General features: G+C 49.6%; 1 protein-coding gene across 1 annotated transcript in view; it reads right to left on the bottom strand.

Moving 5' to 3' along the window:
• The window catches only part of ada (adenosine deaminase), a 93527-nt gene that overhangs the window by 56334 nt on the left and 13019 nt on the right, over window positions 1-24174 (bottom strand). The window contains exons 2-3 of the mRNA XM_072514797.1: window positions 18696-18757; window positions 550-672 (exon numbers count right to left, since the gene is read on the bottom strand). Coding sequence (XP_072370898.1) covers window positions 550-672; window positions 18696-18757 — 185 coding nt within the window. The remainder of the gene's footprint in view (window positions 1-549; window positions 673-18695; window positions 18758-24174) is intronic.

Here is a 24174-nt window from a genome sequence, read left to right as displayed (position 1 = left end):
ACCTCGATAGGGAAGCCAGCTTGGCTTTCACACCGGGCCAATTTGGTGGCAGGAGAAACCTGGGCTTGAAAATACATTTATTTTCTTACTTTTACTTGAAACAAAGAAATCTTGCTTTGCATGCTCAAGCTTGCAGCCCACTTTTCAACTGTGTCGCTCTCTTGACTACTAACCACTTAGCGGGGACAAAGGAATGGTTCTTTTCTGACTGCTGTCAGCCTGCTTGTTACCCCACTTCCACCTGCCAGGTTTAAACAGGAGAATTACTGGCTCTAAACAAGAGATCTGGAGGTTAAAGTATCCCAGCGTCATTGAGAAGAACTGGACTGTTTGCCAGCCTGGAGTTGTAGTTTCCCAGTGTTAAAAGCACTTGTGATATTTTCCTGGCTCAATAGTAACATGCAACTGAAAGCTATAGTAACAGCATTCTTTGTTTATAATACATTTCCTCTGATCAAACCAAATATTTGCCTTGTAAATTTGGATAGTCAAAAGCAAATCTTGGTTTCAGTAAAAGGACTGAAACAGCAAAATGTCAACTTCACTTACGCAATGGCTGGCATGTAATAGTTAAATAGTTCCAGAAACCGAGTGAGGCTACGGGGTTCGTCATATCCAATGTAGCTCATAAGCCCTTCCACAGTGTCTGCTGGTAATCTGATCCCTCGTTTTCTAAAAATTTGAAAGAAAGGCAATTTAGATAAATCCTCCAAGTGATCACAGATAGTTTGTTGCATTATGGTCATAGTCATTATGAATGGTATAGATTGATGTGAAGCATGTTATTTGATGCAGACCATGAAGAAAAACAGTCCAACAAATTACATAGAGGAAGCTAATAAAACAATTATACAGAATACGTGAACAAGCATAGGAGTTTCCAGGGAGCCTCTCCTCGCTGGGGAAATCTCTGTGTCAGGAGGTTTGTTTTCTTTGATAGATGGGTGGGGAGAAATGTGAATATTCTGAACATAACAGTAACATGGTACACTCACAATTGCATGGGACCATTTTTATATATGTGATTAATAAAGTTAGAAACCAGCGTGCAAGTTAAAACTACATTCTATAAAAATATGCAACGGCAAACAGTAGCTACTGGAATTTATATCGCCTAACGTAGGGTATAACTAGACTCAAATAGACCGAGAGCCAAAGGATAGCATATTAGGGGAGACATGCAAAAGCTTGATTAAAAGAGGAAGGGGGAGGTGGACGGAATAGTTAAGGAAGCTTTTATAAGTGCAACAGAGTCCACACTGAGTTGGTCGAAACAAAAACGTACTTTATTTTACAATAACTATTATATACAGCGCCAGTAGTTCCCTATTGGGTCTTCTTTCGTCAGTGCCTTACTAGCCAACTCTATTCATACAAAGGCAAGTATTGTTAAGGGTCCCCAACCCCCTCATTGGGGGTGCGCGTATTCAGCAAGATCCACGGGGTCATTAATCAGCCCTACCCCATAGACCCGTGCGAGTTATAACAAAAGCAAACTAAATGTAGAACCTAAATAGAAAGGTTGGGAAGTGTTGATGTCCAATGGGACCTGCATGTTCTTGTCCATGAGTCAGTAAAAGCTGGTATGCCGGTGCAGCAAGCAATTGGGAAGGTAAACGGCATGTTGGCCTTTTTCCACACGAGACTTTAAATACAAGCACACAGGAGGAAAGATGGCTTGCTGCAATTGTGTAGAGCCTTGGTGAGACCGCACCTAGATCATCCAAGGAAAGATATAAGAGGCAGTGCAGAAGGATAATAAGAGGGAGTGCCACGGATGTTCACTAAACTAACCGCTGGGACTACAGGATTGTCTTATAAGGAGAAAATGGGGAAACTAGGCCTGCAAACTCCAGAGTTTCAAAGAATAAGGTGATCTCATCAAAACATAACATATTGAAACAGGGGGTGGCAGGGTAAATGTAGATAGACTATGTCCCCTGGCTGGTGAGTCCAGAACCAGGGGACAGTCTCAGAACAAGAGAAAGGCCATTTACAATGGAGTTGAGGAGGAATTTCTTCACTCATAGGTTGGTGAATCTTTGGAATTCTCTACTCCCAAGGGCTGTGGAAGCTATGCATGTTCAATGATTTGATTTGATAATGTGCCACATCAAATGTTATTTCAGAAAATAAAAGCTCATGGTGTTGGGAAACATATTGGCATGGTTGGTTCGCTGACAGGAAACAGAGGGTCTTTTTCTGGTTAGTTGTGTACCAGGTGGTGTACTGGGGCCTCAAACTTTTACAATTTATAGGACTTAGATGAAGGGATCACAGGTTTGATTGTTAAGTTTGCTAACGCTACAAAGATAGGTAAAAATGTAAGTTGTGAAAAGAACTCAAAGGGGCTATAAGGGAAATAGATAAGCAAATGGGCAAAGGTGTGGCGAATGGAGCATAATGTGAAATTGTCCATTCTGGCAGGAAGAATTTTTTTTAAAAAAGAGAGATTGCAGAACTCCCAAGGTACAGAGGGATCTGGGTGTCCTAGTGAATGAATCACAAAAGGTTAGTATTGCAAGTAATTAGGAAAGCTAATAGGAATGCTATTGTTCAGATCTAAAAGTAGCTTATATTTCAGTTGTTCAAGAAACTGATTAGACCACATCCAGCATACGGTGTACAGCATCAGTCTCCTTATTTAAGGAAGGATGTAAATACTTTAGAGACAGTTTGGAGAAGGTTTACTAAACTAATACCAGGTTGTCTTACGAAGAAGGGTTGGAGAGGCAAGGGCTGTGTTGCTGGATTGAGAAGAGCAAGAGTTGACTTGACTTAATAAGACCCTTATGGGTTCTGACATGTTGGCTGTGGAGAGGATATTTTCCCTGGTGAGGGAATCTAGAACTAGGGGGTCTCTGCCTAAAAAAATACAAGGTCACTCATTTAAGTCAGAGATGTGGACATTTTTTCTCTGAGAATATGGGGCGAAATTCTCCTACCCGCCCCGCCACATTTCTGCCCCGACCGGCCGGCGGGAGTCTCTGTAACACCGGCCGGTCAATGGGGTTTCCTATTGTGGGGCAGCCCCACGCCGTCGGGAAACCCCCGGGCGCCGGCAAAACGGAGACTCCCGCCGGCGGAGAATGACGCCCATGATCTTTCGAACTCCCTTCCTCAAAAGGCAGTGGAAACGGAGTCTTTGAGTGTTTTCCAGGCAGTGGTGGATAAATCTTGATAAACAAGGGGGTGAAAGGTCACCAGGAGTAGGCTCTGAAAAAGAGTCATATGAACTTAACGTTTACTTGGTTTCTCTCTTCATAGATGCTGCCAGACCTCCTGGGTTTTTCCAGCATTTTCTATTTTTATTTCAGATTTCCAGCATCTGCAGTATTTTGCTTTTATCTGTCTATTCAGGAACTCACCAAGACATGTGAAACTGCACCTTCCAAACACGTGACCACTACCATCTAAAAGGACAAGATCAGCAGACACATGGGAACACCACCTACTGGAAGTTCCCGTCCAGATCACACAACATTGAGACTTGGAAATATATCACTGTTCCTTCATTGTCGCTGGGTCAAAATCCTGGAACTCCCTCCCTAACAGCAGTTTGTGTTTTTGGAGTGCAACAGTACAACATGTCCAATTTGGCTTGCGGTAGTCATGTGACCTCTGTCATGAGGCACTCTCTCTGCAAGCAGATATTTTTACAGCTGTTCAATAAAGGCCTCACGCTAAGAAAGATACCTGGAAGTGCTGTCTTTGAACTCAAAATATGGTGTCAGGGTTGGAGAACGAAATAACATTTTGAAACCCTGGAAATGCTGCAGAAAAGCCACATCTCAGAATGGGACATAGAAATGTTGAAATCGGCTAAAAACTTCTGAAAAAGAACAAGGAAAAGCAAGCACAAGCAGAAAGTGGCAAGTAAAATATCGGGTGAGTTAACATGACTGTAATCCTTCCCCTCCCTGCTGCGGTAGAAATGAAAGGCGATATGTGGCTAAACTAGCGTTTTACCACCGGCAATGGCAAAACTACAAGCTTGCAACAGATTTAATTAACAAGCCAGAGACAATGCAAGTAGCTAGATTTCTCACACCGCCGGGGAGGGACTGCTACAAATCTTGTTACACCTTAAATCTAACCGAAAAATAAAGAATACAGATGGCAGAAATTTTGAAAGCCTTGAGCACATGTTTTGAACTCTTAAGGGAATGTAACTTACACATGCTAAGTATTTAACACTAGAGTTCAATATGAAAAGGAAGCCATTGATCAGTATGTAACTGCAGTAACACAGCTTGCAGAATCATGTGAATTCAGGGAAGTAAAAGATAACCTGGAGATCAAATTGTCTTAAGCATACAAGACCCCTCAGGAGACAGCAAGTCTGCAATAGGAGAAACCTGTGCTCAAGGAAGCGATAGATGTGTGCAGACATGCAGTGGTTGTAAAATGTGTTTGAGCACCTGTATGGCAGAACAGATGAGGGGATCCATCAGGCGGAGAGACATTCCAGGCTGAAGAGCAGAACAATCATTGGCAGGATGCAAATATCATGTTGGCATCATACAAGGAGAAGAAGGATTTCCCAGTGTGGAAAAAGCAATATTTAACTGTACGAAGTCGAACGGTGTTTAGCCAAACACTTGTGTGCAGAAGAAGCAAGACAAGCCTCAACAGATGGCCAATAAAAGGATATCAGCAGAAGAGTATTATGAAGCACAATACACATTATACCAGGTTGGATCCATCAAGTCTAGAGGTGACAAATGTAGGAGAGCAAAGTGAACTATAAGTGTTTAGTCGAGATTGGTGCCTCATGTAACATCTTGACCTTCACAGACCTGGCTGATATTTTTCTCATTCCCATTCTCCTGCTTTTTCCCCATAACCCCGGATCCCCTTATTAATCAAGAACCTATCTATCTCTGACTTAAAGACACTCAGTAATCTGACCTCCACAGCCTTCTGCGGCAAAGTGTTCCACAGATTCACCACCATTTGGCTGAAGAAATATGTTCTTAACTCCGTTTTAAAGGGTCATCCCTTTAGTCTGAGATTGTGCCCTCTGGTTCTAGTTTTTCCTGCTAGTGAAAACATCGTCCCCACGTCCACTCTATCCAGGCTTTGCAGTATCCTGTAAGTTTCAATAAGATCCAGCCTCATTCTTCTAAATTCCAACGAGTACAGACCCAGAGTTCTCAAACGTTCCTCCTAGGACAAGCTCTTCATTCCAGGGATCATTCTTATGAACCTCCTCTGGACCCTTTCCAAGGCCAGCACATTCGTCCTTAGATACGCGGCCCAAAACTGCTCACAATATTCCAAATGTGGGTCTGACCAGGGACTTCTACAGCCTCAGAAGTACATCCATGCTCTTGTATTCTAGCCGTCTCAGCATGAATGTTTCAGCTGATTTTGTAGTCAGCTGGTCAGGGAAAAGGGATCCTACCAGGTGTAGAGTGCAGACCACCATCAATCCCAGAGATCCACCGGTACCCAACAACGACAATGGACAAACAGTTACCACAGCAACAAGAACCATGGGAGCAAAACTCTCTGGACAAGGAACATCACCTAGATGAACAGCCAATGACAGTGCCCACGCATACCATTTCGGGGCCTGGACAGTTTATGCAATGCAGGTGCAGAGACTGACTAGTACAACAAATGGTTGATGCACGAGAATAGTTGGTATATAGTGGGGAACTCAGTGACACATTATCATGAAAATGGGAATGTGTGGGTTTTGAAATCCAACAATGTTACATGCCCTATGTGGCTTGCCGTCATCACTCCCTCTGTAAGCAGAAATTCCACATCAGTTCAATAGAGACTTGTACTGCAGTCTTTTAAACTTGAAACAGTGTGTGTACCTTCACCACCACCTTTTCAAGGGCAACCGGGGCGAGGCAATAAATACTGGTGTGCCCGTGACCTCAACATTCCAGGAATAACATTTTAAAAAATTATTCAGGACATTCAAAAATCTTGCTTCAAGTGGCAAACCCCTTGTCTGACAAGATTTAAAAAAAGTTAATTTTCCTGACAAAGAACAATCCTGTTCATGAAAACCAGAACAAAACCTAATCACTTGAATTTAACCAATCAAAAAACACTTCACCCATTTAGTGGAACATCATATTTTGTTATATTATTTCCTCCTGCACCCACTACTTTGTGAGCCATTTTAAAATCAATCCACAGTAACATGTTACTAGCTCATTTGATTCCGTTCATTCGTCCAAGTATTAAACATGTTTACATTGCAATTGGAGAGCATGCTTCCTGGAATTTGACCTCCACACTCCTTGGCTCATATATTCACCCATATAAAATAGGCAGTCAGAGTTGTGAAGACCTGCGATGATGTCAAAAATGCTTTTTTAAAGCCCTCATTGAACTGGTCAGATTAAGATGCTTTTTTCTCCTTTGTATTTAACTTAACAGCCATTGTTGAGCTACAAACATACATAGTCCTGTCTACATTTCCCCTATATATTTTACCTAGAATTTTCTGAAATCCGCCATACAATTTGCATGCCTTTTATCTGTTCCTAATCCTTCCTTTACAAAAGCATGCTCAGCAAACAATTTCAAAGCAACAAAATCTTTTGTTTGTGGAAACTCTGTTTGATCTTGCTTGCTCAATTTTCTAGAACTGTAAAATTGCTGTTTATTAAATTGATTGCCCTTCGTGAAACTAAAGTTTAGCATGCTTGCTCAAAGGCGATAGGTTTCTCTCTGGTGCCCAAGCCCAGCCCCTTGGTTGCTCCAGTTCACAGACACACGCACACACACACACAGACCTAACTGTTGTCAGGCAGAACACTGCCTCTGGCCAACCCACTGCTGGTCAATTAGCCAATCGGACCAACTTCCTCCAAAACCGATTGCTAAGATTCACTTGGGGCCTAAGAGTCTGGTTTTTCCTTTCCAAAATACAAAACCTCGGAACACACTGTCCTGGCAAGCACTCTTCTGCTTAAAGGCGCATCCACAGACAAAAATATTAAAATGAAATAAATGAGAACAAAAGGAAATAAACAGGAAGGAATGTTAAAAAAAAAATAGAGATTAAGATTTGCAATCAAGGTAAAGATACTTTGAAATAATGTTATAAGTCTTTGCGCTTCGGTATCTTTGCATATTACCTTAAGACAGGCACATGATGTACATACATACCTATTTATATGTGCATGTGAACAATATCAAACAGAAAATCCACCTTCAGGAAGCTGGATATTCTGCATAATAAAAACAGAAAATGCTGGATAAACTCAGTGTGGTAGTCTGTGTTAGGAGGATTACAGTGCCTAGTAATGCCGGAATACCATTGGTGGAGAATGTACTTGTTCCCATTGGATAAGCTTGCATGTTAGCTCTGCCCTGCAAGGCGGGGTATAAGAGCCCGTGCCGCCCCAGCAGCTTTCTTCTGTACCTGCGATGCTGGGGGAAACATCTAGCGTATTAAAGCCTTCAATTGTCTCCAATCTCATTTCTGAGGTTATTGATTGTGCATCAATTTAATACGTTAGATTTAAAATAATGGAGCTCCGAATCAAGCCAGAGTGTCTGCAACTCAGCCCCCACGCGGCAAACTCAGCGGCAACCTTCAAGCACTGGCTGGCGTGTTTCAATGGATATCTCAGAACGGCCGAAAACACACCCACTGGAGAACAGAAACTGCAAGTCCTGCACTCGAGGGTGAGCCCAGAAATCTACACCCTCATCGAGGACGTGGAAGATTTTGATGCAGCAATGGAGCTGCTGAAAGGACATTATATTCGTCCTGTAAACCAGGTCTACGCGCGACATCTGCTCGCGACGAGGCGACAAATCCCTGGGGAAATCAATGGAAGAATTCTACCGTGCGCTCCTGGTGTTGGGGAGAAACTGCAGCTGCCCGCAAGTTTCGGCGAGCGACCACACAGAACTTTAGATCCGGGACGCTTTTGTTGCAGGTATGCTGTCCTCCCAAATCTGCCAGCGATTGCTGGAGAAAGACACACTAGGCCTCAAGGAGGCACGGGTCCTTGCCGGCTCCCTGGACTTGGCCTCCCGAAACGCCCGTGCTTACGTCCCTGACCGCGCGGCAGCCCCCTGGGCAGCGTGGAACCCCCCCCCCCCCCCGCCCCGCGGCCGACCCCGAGGCATCTCCCATCCCCCACAAGCTTGTGCTGCAAGGTGGCCTGGCAACCGCGGGGGGGCCCCGCTGCTATTTGTGCGGGCAAGCCAAGCACCCCCGACAGTGCTGTCTGGCCCATGCATCCACCTGCAAGGGATGCGGTAAAAAGGGCCACTTCATGGCGGTATGCCAGACCCGGGCGGTCGCTGCGGTCTCCGGTGGCGAATGCGGACCACCACCACAATCCTATCCACAGTCCCCGTGCGGCCAGCGGGCGCCGCCATCTTCTTCCTCCAGGGCCATGTGCGGCCTCCGGGTGCCGCCATCTTGTCCCGCGGACGCCACGTACGATGGATGGTGCCGCCATTTTGTGCACCCCCAGCCATGTGCAACCAATGGGTGCCGCCATCTTGGATGGACTCTCAGGACCCCAGCTCGGCTGACCACATACCGCCCGAAGAAAACATTCAACTGCTGCCACGAGTAGCCTCAGTGACCCTGGACCAGTCTTGGCCCCGAACACTATCGACTGCTACGACGACGGTGCTTATCAATGGGCATGAAACGTCCTGCCTAATCAACTCTGGGAGCACGGAGAGCTTCATACATCCCGACACGGCAAGACGCTGTTCTCACCTCTGTAGCCACCTAAAATGGCTGATCCCCGATTAATTTGGCCAAAACCCGATGTAAAATGGCTAACCGAAAAGGCTGATGGGAAAAGCAGCCAACAGGGCACAAACGGACAGCTGCAGACAGAACAGCGTATTCGGCTCTGGGGAAGTCGGCCCAGATTGATACCTGCGACCATTAGCAGCACATCAACACAGACATCTGCAGTTTAATCGGCTACAATTGCAACATATTAGCAATTGAATGCCGATCCAGACCTCTCGGCGCCAGCAGTTACTGAGACAAAGAAAGGTGAACAACCACCCCCCGATCAAGGAATCGCCCCATTATTGGAGCATATCGAACCCAGTGATTGGGAACAAGTCCAATCACTTGGGACCAGGGTCAAGGTCCGCCCCGAGAGGCGGGAAGCCCCCGGGAACTATAAAGATAGGGGCCAAGTTCAGATCGGCCCTTCTCTCCCTTCTTCTCCTGCCCGCAACCTTCGCAAGAACCATCGACCAGAAACCGTAAGTTTGACTCCAGCGGTCGCTACCCGATAGAGACTCCTAGCCATCGACCTGTATCAGCCTTTTGAGTCCCACAGGCCAGACCCAATTCGATAAGCCATTCGTTTCCCTGACCTGGTGGGCCATCCCCAAAAGTTAAGTATTGGCCAGTAGTGGTAGGTAGTGATATAGAAAGTAGGATTATTGTGTAAGTATTTATTGCTGTACATAATGAATGACCGTTGATTTTAATCTTACTAAGTGGTGTGCTGTCTTATTAATCATAACTACAGCTTGAGCCACGTGGCGGTATCAGAAAGATACCTGGCGACTCGTGAGCAAAGGTGACAGAATTAGAGCTAATAAAACTAAGGCTAATAAGAGCAACACCCCGTCCATCAAAAAATCTCCCTGGCCTCCGGATCTCACTCAGTAGATATCACGGGGTTTTGTGTAGCTAACCTCACAGTCCAAGGAAGGGAGTTCAAAAACTACCGACTCTATGTCCTTCCCCACCTCTGCGCGGCCACACTCCTAGGGTTGGATTTTCAGTGCAACCTCCAAAGTCCAACCTTCAAATTCGGCGGCCCTATACCCCCCTCACTGTCTGAAGCCTCGCGACCCTCAAGATCGATCCGCCTTCCCAGTTTGCGAACCTCACCCCGCCACCAGGAGCAGACGGCATAATGCCCAGGACCGGATCTTTTAGGTCAGAGGTCCAATGGTTACTGAAGGAAGGCGTCATTGAGGCTAGCAACAGCCCCTGGAGAGCTCAAGTAGTGGTTATAAAGACCGGGGAGAAGCATAGGATGGTCATCGACTACAGTCAGACCATCAACACGTTTACGCAGCTCGACGCGTACCCTCTCCGCCACATATCTGCGCCGCATATCTGACCTGGTCAACAAGATCACGCATGACAAGGTCTTCTCCACAGTGGATCTCACGTCCGCCTACCACCAGCTCCCTCAAATACACTGCCTTCGAAGCAAATGGGCGGCTCTACCACTTCTTAATGGTTCCTTTCGGTGTCACTAACGGGGTCTCGGTCTTCCAACGAGAGATGCACCGAATGGTTGAGGTACGGTTTACGGGCCACATTCCCGTACCTCGATAATATCACCATCTGCGGCCACGACCAGCAGGACCACGACACCAACCTCCGAAAATTCCTCCAAACCGCAAAAATCTTTACCCTAACGTAGAACAAGGATAAATGAGTGTTTAGCACTGACCGCCGAGCCATCCTCGGCTACATAGTGCGTAATGGAGTGATAGGCCCTGACCCTGAACGCATGCGCCCCCTTATGGAGCCCCCTCCCGCACTGCTCCAAGGCCCTGAAGTACTGCCTAGGTTTTTTTTTCCTACCATGCCCAGTGGGTCCCGGGCTATGCGGACAAGGCCCGTCCACTGATCCAATCCACAGTTTTTCCCCTGTCGATAGAGGCCCGCCAGGCCTTCAGCCGCATCAAAGCAGACTTTGCAAAGGCCACGATGCACGCCATCGGCGAATCCCTCCCCTTCCAGGTCGACAGCGACGCGTCCGACGTAGCTCTGGCGGCCACCCTCAACCAAGCGGGCAGACCTGTGGCCTTCTTCTCATGTACTCTCCATGCTTCCGAAATCCGCCACTCCTCAGTCGAAAAGGAGGCCCAGGCCATAGTAGAAGCTGTGCGACATTGGAGGCATTAGCTGGCCGGCAGGAGATTTACTCTTCTCACTGACCAACGGTCGGTTGCTTTCATGTTCGATAATGCACAGCGGGGCAAGATAGAAAATGACAAGATCTTACGGTGGAGGATCGAACTCTCCACCTACAACTATGAGATCTTGTATCATCCCGGAAAGCTAAATGAGCCTCCTGATGCCTTATCCCGCGGCACATGTGCCAACGCACAACTGGACCGCCTCCGAGCCCTCCACGAGGACCTCTGCCACCCAGGGGTCACTCGATTTCTCCATTTCATCAAGACCCGCAACCTGTCCGACTCCATCGGGGAGGTCAGGACAGCCATCAAGAAATGCCAAATCTGCGCGGAGTGCAAGCCGCACTTCTACAGGCCAGAGAAAGCGCAGCTGATAAAGGCTTCCCGTCCCTTTGAACGCCTCAGTATGGATTTCAAAGGCCCCCCCTCCCCTGCACCAATTGCAACACGTAACGTGATTGACGAGTACTCCCCGTTCCCATTTGCCATCCCCTGCCCCGACATGACCGCAACCACCGTCATAAAAGCCCTCCATAGTATCTTTACACTGTTCGATTTCCCCACCTACATACAGTGATAGGGGGTCCTTCTTTATGAGCGACAAACTGCATCAATTCCTGCTCAGCAAGGGCATTGCCTCGAGCAGGACGACCAGTTACAACCCCCGGGGAAACGGACAGGTAGAGAGGGGGAACGGAACGGTCTGGAAGACCGTCCGACTGGCCCTGCGGTCCAGTAATCTCCCAGTCTCCCGCTGGCAGGAAGTCCTCCCGGATGCCCTCCACTCCATCTGGTCACTGCTGTGTACCACGACCAACCAAATACCTCACGAACGTCTCCTTGTCTTCCCCAGGATGTCCTCCTCTGGGACCTCGCTCCAGTCCTGGCTGGCAGCTCCTGGACCTGTTCTGCTCCGAAAACACTTGCAGGCGCACAAATCGGACCCATTGGTCGAGAGGGTCCATCTCCTCCATGCTAACCCTCAGTACGCCTAAGTGGCATACCCCAACGGCTGACAGGATACGGTCTCCCTAAGGTACCTGGCGCCCGCTGGATCCCCACATACACCCCCGCCACCAGCGCCACCCTCCCTCCCACCGGCCCAACCCACAGCCGCCCCCTTCCCACGTGGATCGGTTCTTCCACCGGCACCATCTAGGCCCTGCCCACCGGCGCACCCCACAGCTGCCCCCTTTCCAGGTCAGTCGGCCCTTCCACCAGCCACGTCTCGGGGTGATGAAGCCGCCACAGAAGCCGAAACCACGCTCCCGGAGTCAGACGCCCAAAACTCCACCGACATCGCCACCAAAGCTACGACGATCGCAGAGGACGGCCAGGGCCCCTGATCGACTAATTGCTTCCTTTTGAAATGGACATTACTGTTGTAAATAGTTAAAAGTTGTAATGAGGCAAAACGCTGTACGGAGGCATTACGGTACCTTCATAACTATAACGTCTACCACTTTGTAATACGAAGGCACCACCCCCGCCGGACTCTTTTTTAACAGGGGATGAATGTGGTAGTCTGTGTTAGGAGGATTACGGTACCTAGTAATGCCGGAATACCATTGGTGGAGAATGTACTTGTTCCCAATGGATAAGCTGGCATGTTAGCTCCGCCCTGCAAGGTCTCCACGCGGTTCTGCAACGACCTGTGCAGGCTTTAAGTGCAGCACCAGAGGAATATTGTGAGGAATACTTTCCACGGTGTCTGGTCTCTTGTGGCTGTAGAAATGAGCTCCGGGGGTGGGGAATCTTAGGAAGGGATGGTCTCCTCGACCAAACGTGGTCTACATACTTGCTCTGGAGACGACCCTGGGCTTGCACCTGGTAAGAGATAGGGCCCGTTCGGTGAAGGATAATGCCAGGGACCCACTGGGCACCATCAGCAAAATTCCGAACGAACACTGGGTCACCGGGCGCAAACTGCCGAAACGGCCGATGCCAAGAAAAACCATGACCCTGTCGTTCTCGTGTGCGGCGTACTTTTGCGCCAATGTCCAGGAAAATCATGCTAAGGTGGGTGCGAAGTCTCCGGCCCATTAGGAGTTCCTCGGGAGCTACCCCAGTCACCGCATGTGGGGTGGTCCTATATGAAAACAAAAAAGAAGCCAGTCTCGTGTCCATTGACCCGGAAGACTGCTTCTTTAGGCCTTGTTTGAATGTCTGCACTGCGCGCTCCGCCAACCCATTTGAAGCCGGGTGGTAAGGGGCAGTGCGGATATGGCGTATGCCGTTCATCTTCATGAACCTCGCAAACTCCTCACTTGTGAATGGAGTGCCGTTATCCGTGACCAGCACCTCGAGGAGGCCATGCGTACTGAAAGACAATCGCATCTTCTTGATTGTTGCGCAGGACGTTGTGCCTACCATCTTATGCACCTCTAACCATTTAGACTAGGTATCGATTAATAGAAGGAACATGGATCCTTGAAAAGGGCCTGCGAAATCTGCATGCAAGCGCACCAAAGGCCACCCTGGCCATTCCCAGTGATGTAGGGGCGCGGCCGGCAGAAGCTTCTGATGCTCCTGGCAAATGGAGCAGTTTTGGGCCACCTTCTCAATGTCGGTGTCGAGGCCTGGCCACCAGACACAACTCCGGGCCAACATTTTCATTTTGGTCACACCCGGATGCCCATTGTGCAAGTCTCTTAGTATCAGCTCCTGTCCTTTTTCCGGGACAATCACACGTGGCCCCCACAAGAGGATACCGTCTTCCACGCTAAATTCTGACAGCTTCGAGGAAAATGCCCGCAACTCGCCTGGGAGCTGTCTATGCTGCCCACCATACAGGACTATGTGCCGAACCTTTGACAGGACTGGCTCCGTCTGGGTCCACTCACGGATCTGTGATGCCATGACAGGCAAGGTGTCCATAAAATTTAGGGTTGCAACCACCTCACCGGTCGTGGGGGTCGACATGGGGCCAGTCGATAAAGGCAATTGGCTCAGTGCGTCGGCATTTGCTATCTGGGTTCCTGGTTTGTGCTCCAGAGAATACTCGTAGGCAGCGAGCAACAAAGCACAGCGCTGAATCCGTGCGGAAGCAATGGGCGGTATTGGCTTATCCTCTCGGAAAAGTCCCAGCAGGGGCTTATGATCAGTCACGATAGTGAAGTGGCGGCCATACACGTACTGGTGGAAGCTTTTCACCGCAAAGACCACCGCCAGGATCTCCTTCTCGATCTGCGCGTACTTCGTTTCCGCTGCAGTCAATGTGCGGGAGGCGAAAGCTATCGGCCGCTAGGCCCCGTTCTCCATCTTGTGGGACAGGATGGCCCCAATACCATACGGGGATGCATCACATGTGACGAGCAATGGCTTTCCAGGATCATAGTGGGTTAGTAACCCAGGCAACGACAATTGTTGTTCTACCCGCCGGAAAGCGGTTTCTTGCGGCTGACCCCAAACCCTGGCGTGATTCTTCTTCAGCAGAAGGTGCAAAGGGGCCAGCGTAGTTGCCAGATGGGGGAGGAACATCCCGTAATAGTTTACGAGGCCGAGAAAAGAACGAAGATGCGAAGTGTCAGTCGGGGTGGGGGCCTGTTAAATTGCGCGCACCTTCTCTGCGAGAGGGTGCAAACCTTTGCGGTCCACAGGTAGACTACTTCCTTTGCCTGAAATATGCACTTTGTGCGGCGTAAATGGACTCCAGCCTCCGAAAAGCTTCTGAGGACAGCCTCCAAATTTTCTAAATGTTCCTGCTCCGACGTCCCTGTAATCAAAACGTCGTCTAAGTAGACAGCGAGACGCGGTAAACCTCTCAAAATGCCCTCCATAACGCTTGAAAAATAGCGCAGGCAGAGGATACCCCAAAGGGCAACCGTGTATATTCATACAGGCCCCAGTGTGTATTAATCATTACATATGGACGAGAGGCAGGGTCCAGCTCCAACTGTAGGTAGGCGTGACTCATATCTAATTTTGTGAACGAGAGTCCGCCTGCAATCTTCGCGTAGAGATCCTCTATGCGAGGCATTGGATATCGGTCGAGCAGGGAAGCCGTATTCACTGTAAGTTTATAGTCACCATGCAAGCGAACTGTGGCATCTGGCTTCATTACAGGTACAATTGGTGCTGCCCAGTCAGCGAAATGGACAGGCCTGATAATACCCAAAGTCTCCAAATGAGTAAGCTCCCCTTCTACCTTCTCAAGCAAGGCGTAAGGCACCGGGCGCGCTCGGAAATAGCGTGGTGTGGCTACTGGTTTGACTTGGATATGGGCTACGGCCCCTTTTATTTTCCCCAAACCGGGCTGGAATACATCTGGGTATCGCCCCAGCACCTCGGTCATCCCTCCAGAAACTGTTTGAAGAATGTGCTGCCACTGCAGCCGCAAATGGCGCAACCAGTCCCGACCCAACAGGCTGGGCCCATGGCCGCGCACCACGAAAAGTGGGAAACGCCCCTCCTGGCGTCCATAAACAACAGGGGTCATCGTAGTTCCTGCCATGTCCAATGGTTCCCCCATGTAGGTGGCCAACCTGGCCTGTGTGTCAGTTAATGCAAGGTCTGTATACCCTGCTTGATACGGTCAAATGTCCTCTGAGCGATCACGGAGACTGCTGCGTCAGTGTCCAACTCCATCTCAAGCGGGTGACCATTGACCCGTACTGTCACCATAATGGGGGCCACACGGGGAGCTGCCACACAATGCAGCTGCAGGCAGTCGTCCTCCGTCTCCACGTCCTCAGGAGTAGTCGCCGCAGGTTCATCCACATGGAAGGTACGGCCCCTGGGCTGGCCCCAGTTTCTGTCGGAACGATGGTGCTGCTGGTGCCCCCAGGACCGGCGTCCGCGACGGGGTCGGCGCCCACAAGTCTGACATGGACATGGCTCCTCATCCATTGGTTCTGGAGAAGGCTCCCTTCGGGGAGGAATGTCCGACGGCCATTGGCGTCGATCTGGACTTCGCCTCACCCAAAGGTACCGCAAGGATGCGGGGGGTTGCTTTCGGACGGAAGGGGTTGTGCCCCAAGGCGTGCACCTCCATTCCCTGTAGCTCCTGCACTCCCCGTTCTGCGCTGTCTCGGGACAATACTATTTGAATGGCCTGTTAAAAAGTCAATGTTGGCTCAGCTAACAAGTTTCTCTGGGTGGCCGCATTGTTAATACCGCAAACCAAACGGCCACGTAACATTTCTGATGAGGTCTCACCATAGTCACAGTACTCCGCAATCCTGCGTAGCCGGGATAGAAAGTCGGCACAGGATTCTCCTGGGGTCCTCTCAGTGGTATTAAACCGATAACGCTGGACTATCATGGATGGGGTTGGGTTAAAATGTTGCCCCACTAAATTCACAAGTTCATCAAATGTGTTGGTGTCCGGCGCAACTGGGTACATAAGGCTCCTAATCACCCTAAACGTATGCGGGCCGCAGGCGGTGAGCAAGATGACCACCTGGCACTTATTTTCGGTGATATTGTTTGCCCGGAAATAGTAACGCATCCGTTGTGCGTACCGATTCCAGCTTAGCATCAAAAACATCCAAACGTCCATACAGAGGCATGGTGTAATAGAAAACAACTTCCAACCTATATCCAACAAAAATCCAGGGGGGTGGTTTCAGCAGTGTTGACAGCTGTTCACTTGAACCCTCGTCCCACACACACGCGCGCACACACGCGTCACGCGCACACACACGCGTCACGCGCGCGCGCACACACACGCGTCACGCGCGCGCGCACACACACGCGCGCGCGCACACAGCGCGCACACACGCGCGCGCACACGCGCGCGCACACGCGCGCGCACACACACGCGCACACACACACGCGCACACACACACACGCGCACACACACACACGCGCACACACACACACGCGCACACACACGCACGCGCACACACACGCACACACACACACGCGCACACACACACACGCGCACACACACACACGCGCACACACACACACGCGCACACACACACACGCGCACACACACACGCGCACACACACACGCGCACACACACACGCGCACACACACACGCGCACACACACACGCGCACACACACACGCGCACACACACACGCGCACACACACACGCGCACACACACACGCGCACACACACACGCGCACACACACACGCGCACACACACACGCGCACACACACACGCGCACACACACACGCGCACACACACACGCGCACACACACACGCGCACACACACACGCGCACACACACACGCGCACACACACACACGCGCACACACACACGCGCACACACACACGCGCACACACACACGCGCACACACACACGCGCACACACACACGCGCGCACACACACACGCGCAACAACTCCTTTGCTGCTCACTCTCCTCTAGCCGGTTTCAAACTGGCCAGCTTAATTTATGCAGGGAATCTGCCAATGATTTCTCCGCCCCCCTCATTGGGGAAGCTCATATTCCCAAAGGATTGTGGGATTGCCATTAGTCCCCAGCCAATGGTAAGCAGGCAGGTTATAACACTACAGTTTCTGCGTGGCGCACAATTGAAGCAATTTGAAGAAACAAATAATCATTTATATATCTACCACCTTCAATGAGTTTGCTCTGAATTTAATCTGAAGTGATTTGACCTAATGGAAATGTGTGGTTGCTGCCGCTATGACGGTGTTCAGTCTTGCGTGCATTATTCTACATATCTTTTCATCCATCCATGATGGCATGCACATGTAGCTGGCGCAATGAGATGCGTAGGATCTCCTGTAGTTCTCATACAATTTTTAACAAGTGATTCAATAGGAAGGATGGAATATTAGGTAAGGGAGTGGGCTGATGTAAGGTGCTCTTTCAAGGGGTCAGATATGCTAAATGGCCTCCCGCACTGTAGGGATTCTATGATTCTAACTGAGGAAATTGCAGACATAGTCATAATTTTCCAAAGCTCTCTAAACTCAGCAATTGTATACTTCATTTAGAAAATCAGAAATGACATAAATGATTCAAAGAAGCAAGGATGTAGAACAGATGCAACAACAGACTTTTCAGTTGTGGAGACATCACTGAAATGTATCAGAGACAGAATGAGTGAGTGAATGCTTGGTCAAACATCAGCTGATCAATGCTAATCAGCATGGATTTGTGAAACGTCAGTCACATTTGACTATTTCAGTTACTTTTTCGAGACGTGGTGAATTGGAGAGGGTGTACAAATATTGTCTATATGAACTTCCATAAGTCATTTGATGAGGATGAGCCTCAGGAGAAATTGTAAATAAGAACAAGCAAGATTGCATGGGTCTGTAATTAGTTGAAAGTAGGACACAGAGATTGGGGTTAAAAGGAACTTTTTTCTCATTGGCATGTTGTGACAGTGGTGCTGCCCAGAGATCTATGCTGATTACTATGCTGCGCTCCAAGATTGTAAAGTGCATCGTTAAGAGGCACATGAATTGAAGAGATGGGACAAGAAAGTTACAAAATGGCACGGATAGATGGCAAGGATAAATAGACAAGAAAGTCAGAAAAGCAAAAGATTATGATGTTCCACTTGGAATCAGAGAAAGGCACATTCGAATATTTTCTTAGCGAGAGACTACAATCCATGGAGAAGCAAAGGAATGCAAGTGAATTGCCCATATTGACACAATACTAAAGGCTGGTGCACTGGTTCAATAGATGGAGGGGCAGAGGGGGGGGGGGGGGGGGGGGGGGGAGCCTGAAAGGTACAAAGTTGGAAACCCTTTCTCAATGAGTTAAACAAGAATCCACCACATCAAGACTTATTTCAACCCATGTGACAAATATGAACAGGTTGCTTTGATTTTACAATCTGGTGAACAACTTACTTGCCAAAGTATAAAATTGTCTCAGGTTTTATAGCCCCGTCAAGATGAAGGTGAAGTTCCACCTGTAACAGAAAACAAGATAATTTTGTTAGAAATATGATTCTGATCCAATTAGTCTAAATATGGAATATTTAACTAGTCATTACTATGCGAATCAAACCATTAATATATTAAAAAAATAAAGGGTGCAATTCTCCAGCCTCGTTGTAAACTCGCTCAAGCGAAATGAGGCCAGTGAATAGCGGGACAGGCCAAAAACGAGAATTGCGTCAGGTGCCAAACAGTTTACGACGCAACCGGCCCGATCCCTTGCGAAATAGAGATCTCGCCGTAGCGTGGCGAGAAATCAATAATCACCACTCAAGCCCCATTTCCAAACTCCCTATTTCTGTACAATTAATGGGAGCCAACACTTATCCATCAGCCTCCCCTACAAGTGGTCACGCTGGCGCCAATTTGAACTCCTTTTTAAAAACGTGAACCCGGCGGAAGGGCTTCTGTGGGGAGCCATGTTGAGCAGCGATATTTGCTCACAGGCAAAGAGCTTAAGGGCGCTGGGCTTGCTGCCCCAGTGCTCAGTGCGGAGGGGAGGGGAGGGCAACCACACGAGATACCACAATGCCAACCCTGGACCGTGTGTATCCATTCCGGGGGGAACCCTTGTCCCTGCCTGTTTGCCACCCATAATCCCCACCAACTGCCAAGGCCTCCGACCATGCGCCTGAAAGCTATTGATAAGAGGGAATTAGCAATCATGGTTAAGTGACGGGCGGACCATGTAGCATGTGGGAGTCATTGCCTAGCATCCCAATCAGGTCGTGATGCCTGGCACTGTGCGGGTCTGGGATCTGGTACGGGAAGCCTGCTGCTGCCGGGTGTGCGTGGGCACGGCGTTCGGGTGGAAGCCGCTGTTTGTCAGTCTAACACCCTCTCCCAATGTCTTACAGATATTGAAAGCTATGGAAGGGGGTGGGGTTAATACCTGGAGAGATTGGTCATGGGTTCGGAGGTCGACTCACATTGTGGAAGACTGTGACAGTGGCATCATACTGGTTGTGCTCAAGGATCCCCCGATAGTACCGCCCCACTCACACAACTGCCCCCTCACCCCTGCCACCCCCTACTTACCCTCCACTCTCTCTCCTCGCAGCCTCTCCCCACTCCACTGGTGCCCTTTGTGATCCTCCTCTCCCCACCCCCTCCCCCAGTGCTCTGTGATCCTCAACGTGCTTCGCCTTCCGAGCTCTGCCGCTAAGTCTAGGCGTGTTCCCAGGATGCACATCTGACATGGAGGGAGCCAGCTGCTTAACCCATCCCGTGGCCTTCGATGCTCCTGGCGGGCGTCCTCTGGGGGCCCTCAGGCCGGAGAACTTTTGGCAACACATGCACAGCTGTACCGTCCAGTCACGAATGCTGACCTTGACACACAGCCTCATCTGAGGGGTGGAACGCAGGGGAGCTGGTGGCACTATCCCCACTCCATGGGACAGTTCCGGTTGGCACCCCGTGCCCCTCCTGCCAGTCTGTACCCATAGGCCCTGGGTTCACCATGGGATGGAGGGGCAATTGGTTTGAACCTCGGCTGCCCCTGCATCATTTGGTTCTGCCAGCCCTGGTGGTCCATCGATGTCTGCACCAGTATATTAACACCCTCGGCGATGCTCCTCAGTAATGCGGACATGCTCTGCAGCGTCTCAGCAATGCCCATCTGTGACTGGGACAAGCTCTGCAGCACCTCAGCCATTCCCATCTCAGAGCGGGACATGTCCCGCAGAACCTCATCAAGGTCAGCCTGTAGTAGGTCACAATCCCCAGCGAGTCGGGCATTCTGCCGAGACCCTCAGCCATAGACATCACCGACTGCACGATGCCTTGTACATCTTCACTCATGGTGCTGGACCTCATGCACCAGCTCTACACTACGTTCACCACCCTAGCAGAGTTGGCCTCAGTGCCACGCATTGCTGGCGACATCTCCTGGAGTGACGCTGACATTTCCCTCGGAATGTCCCAGCCGCATCCTATTGTCTCCATCAGCTCCGGGGAAACCCACTGTCCACATCAGCATATCATGGTGCAATCACACACACACTGCTGGACAGGTAGTTGGACCAACCAACATACACACAACATCGCAGCCAATCACCAGTGAGAGCACACGCACTATAAAACAGGGAACACCACAGTTCCCGCTCATTCTACCAGGAGATAGCTCAGAGCACAGAGCTCACAGCGTGCCACTCAGATATAGACCATGTGCTGAGTGCCTCACTAAGATAGTGCAGCTGGGTCCACAGGTTAGCTGGTGAAGTACAAACCACAGCCAGAAGTTAATAGTTATTATTGTACAGAACGATAAAACAGAGTTGTACCATCTACAACCGTGTTGGTTCGTTTGTGTGTCGGAACACCCAACACAATACCCACTTTCAGTGGCTCAGCATCAGGCTGGGACCCAGCTGGGTCCTGGGAGTGTGATTGAAGTGCGGGGGGGTTTGAAGGGAAGGTCAGGGTGAAGGGAGGATTGGATGCTCGCATGTGGGAAAGATATCAGGAGGGTGGGCTTTGGTGTCGACTCACCCGTGCTGCCCGGGTAGGTCATTGACCTCTTTACGTCACTGGAGGCCAACCCTCCTGGTCATGCTCGCAGAACGTACAGCCACTGCCACCTTGTCCCAGGCAGTACTGGCTGTCCTGTGGCTCACCCTCCGGGACCCTCGTAGGAACACAACATCCCTCCAGGTCTCCACCGCATCCAGGAGCTCGGCCAGTTCCACATCACCGAATCTTGGGGCTGATCTTATTAGATCCATTGTTGTGGGCTGACTGGGGTTGGCTGTGCAAAAGCTGTTTAAGTGCTGCTCGACCTTGTTAGTGGGAGGCTAACGAACGCGATCCTGGCGAATCAGCTGCCGGGTTTTGATTTGCAGCGAGAAGTTTGTGAGGCCTCGTTGAGTGGACCAACTAATGTTGAATAATGTTGCCAGACCGAGCAATTCCCGCTCGCTACCACACTTCGAAATCTTCCCAGAAAATTGCACCCAAAGTGTGCTTCCCTACTCCTCTCATTTGCTAATTTTTAAAAGGCCATATGAAGACTTGTGTGACAGCTTCATAGATCATAAATAAATAATTTGTAACAAATTACAAATGTGTAACAAGTGCAAGGATAGTATACTTTAATCCTAAAGTGCTAAAAGTTAATTGTTCCTAATGTTCTGCAATTATCTGGATCAGTGAACTGGCTAATAATAATTGCATTCTATGCTTTCTAGTTTACAGGAACATTTATTTTACAATGTACTAGACTACAAGAATTTCCATTAGGTCAGGAGAATGAAGGGAGGCTCGAGCGTGCTGGGATCATAGGTGGTCCAATGCTCAGCAGAAAGTAACAGACAGGAGCCTAACTTACTCACCTGTCATGATTATATGCCATGAAATGATACATAGATATAATTATAATCTTTATTAGTGTCACAAGTAGGCTAATGTTAACATTGCAATGAAGTTACTGTGAAAATCCCCTAGTCGCCACATTCCCGGCACCTGTTCGGGTATACAGAGGGAGAATTCAGAATGTCCAATTCACCTAACAAGCATGTCTTTCAGGACTTGTGGGAGGAAACCGGAGCACCCGGAAGAAACCCACGCAAACACGGGGAGAACGTGCAGACTCCGGACAGACAGTGACCCAAGCCAGGAATTGAACCCGGGTCCCTGGCACTGTGAAACAACAGTGCTAGCCACTGTGCTCCTGTGCCACCCAGATATTCTTGTGTGTGTCAACCTGGCTTCTTTATAATTTTTTTTAAAAAATGGACAATAGGTTGAACTGATAAAATAGCCGTCAATGATGACAATTCTGGAGGTTTCTGAGCTGTTTAAAAATGGACAAAGTAGAACCACATCAGCTAACATTCCTTGCATTGTATAAACAAACCAACAAAGCAAGGTGGACAAGACATCAACACCAACCAGTTATGGACAAATGCAGAGCTCTCTGCCTGCACAAAACACAGTGGGTTTTAACCAGGCGCCTCGTTAGCTGAATAGCTTGACCTAAAACCATCCTATCCCATGACTGACACTTGACCTGTTGAATTTTGCAGCTTTTGAATTCTATAGTTGGCCGTGGTTTAACCTGCAAAGAAACAAACAAACTCCAGGCCAGCAGCCTGCCTCAAAGTCTGATCGTCAAAAGAATCCTGGGCTGGATTCTCTGTCGGCGGGATCCTCTGTTTCACCGGCAGCGCACTCACACCTGTGGATTTCCCGGCGGCGTGGGGGTGCTCACAAGCGGAAACTCCATTGGCCGGCTAGCGGGATGGAGAATCCCGCAGCCGGCAGGGGGGCGGCGCACCATAAAATGGGAGCTGGATTCTCCGTTTTGGAGACCAAGTCCCCACGCCGTCGGGAAAACTGTGGTCTTTTACGCCAGGAAAACTGGCGTCAAAAGTCCACAGATTCCCTATTTTGCTGGGGGCTGACAGGGAGCCATCGTAGAACTCGCAGCTCTAGCTGCCGATACGGCCCACCGCAGTTCCAGGTCAGAGGCCGCACGTGTGCATGGCGGCAGCCTGCAGCGGCCGCGCCGTGCTCCATGGTGGACTCAGCCCGTGGACCTGGACCGCCAAAATAGTGCCCCATATCAGCCGCTTGCATGCCCCAGGCAGCCCGCACACATTGTCCCCAGCTCTGAATGAAGCCACCCTTGCCCACCGATCGGCCATCCTCCGACTGTGGCGGCCCCGGACTGATTATTGCAGCCGCCATGCGAGGGTCCCGGACGGTGAGAACACAAGTAAGACACGCCGTTGGGAATGCGGCTGGTCGGGGACGGAGTAACACGGGACGGGCCTCAGGCAATGGCCTGAGACGGTGGATGCACGGTGCGGAGTACTCCACGAGTACGCCGATTTTCAGGGGGGGGGGGGGGCAGAGAATTTATAAACCGGCACTGCTCCCGATTTCGGTGCCAAAATGGATTCTCCGCCCTGTCACCGAACCAGATTTTGGCGTCGGGGAGTGGAGAATCCAGCCCAGGATGCGGTGGGATGCAGAATCCTGCCCATTTTGCCTACAGAGTGAACTAATTTCCAGGAAACAAGAATACTTTGCGGCATCTTCAGCGGATTCAACCTGCAACCCGACAAAGCTACCTGAAAGAACCTTCCTTGGACTTCAACTTACTGCACTCATGTGAAACCATAATTCTGATTTATAATCACGGTCTTTGCTCCGAACCCTTTTCTTTCCCTTATCCCCCATTTTATGGAATCAATGCAAATAAAAAAGGGTGGACATTGCAAAACCCCTTCCAGTGTTTTGTTGTCTATAAAATGAACCAACCCTCTGATTTTACTCTACATTGAATTTTGTCATGTGAGAGTACCTTCAAGAAATGGGTGTTTAAGAATTGTACCTTTAAGAAATGGGTGTTTATCAGTGATGTCAGAGTGTGGGTGGAGCTGGGCTG

Source organism: Scyliorhinus torazame, chromosome 8, assembly GCF_047496885.1.
Source record: "Scyliorhinus torazame isolate Kashiwa2021f chromosome 8, sScyTor2.1, whole genome shotgun sequence".
Classification (NCBI taxonomy): domain Eukaryota; kingdom Metazoa; phylum Chordata; class Chondrichthyes; order Carcharhiniformes; family Scyliorhinidae; genus Scyliorhinus; species Scyliorhinus torazame.
This window is presented reverse-complemented; position numbering and strand designations above follow the sequence as displayed.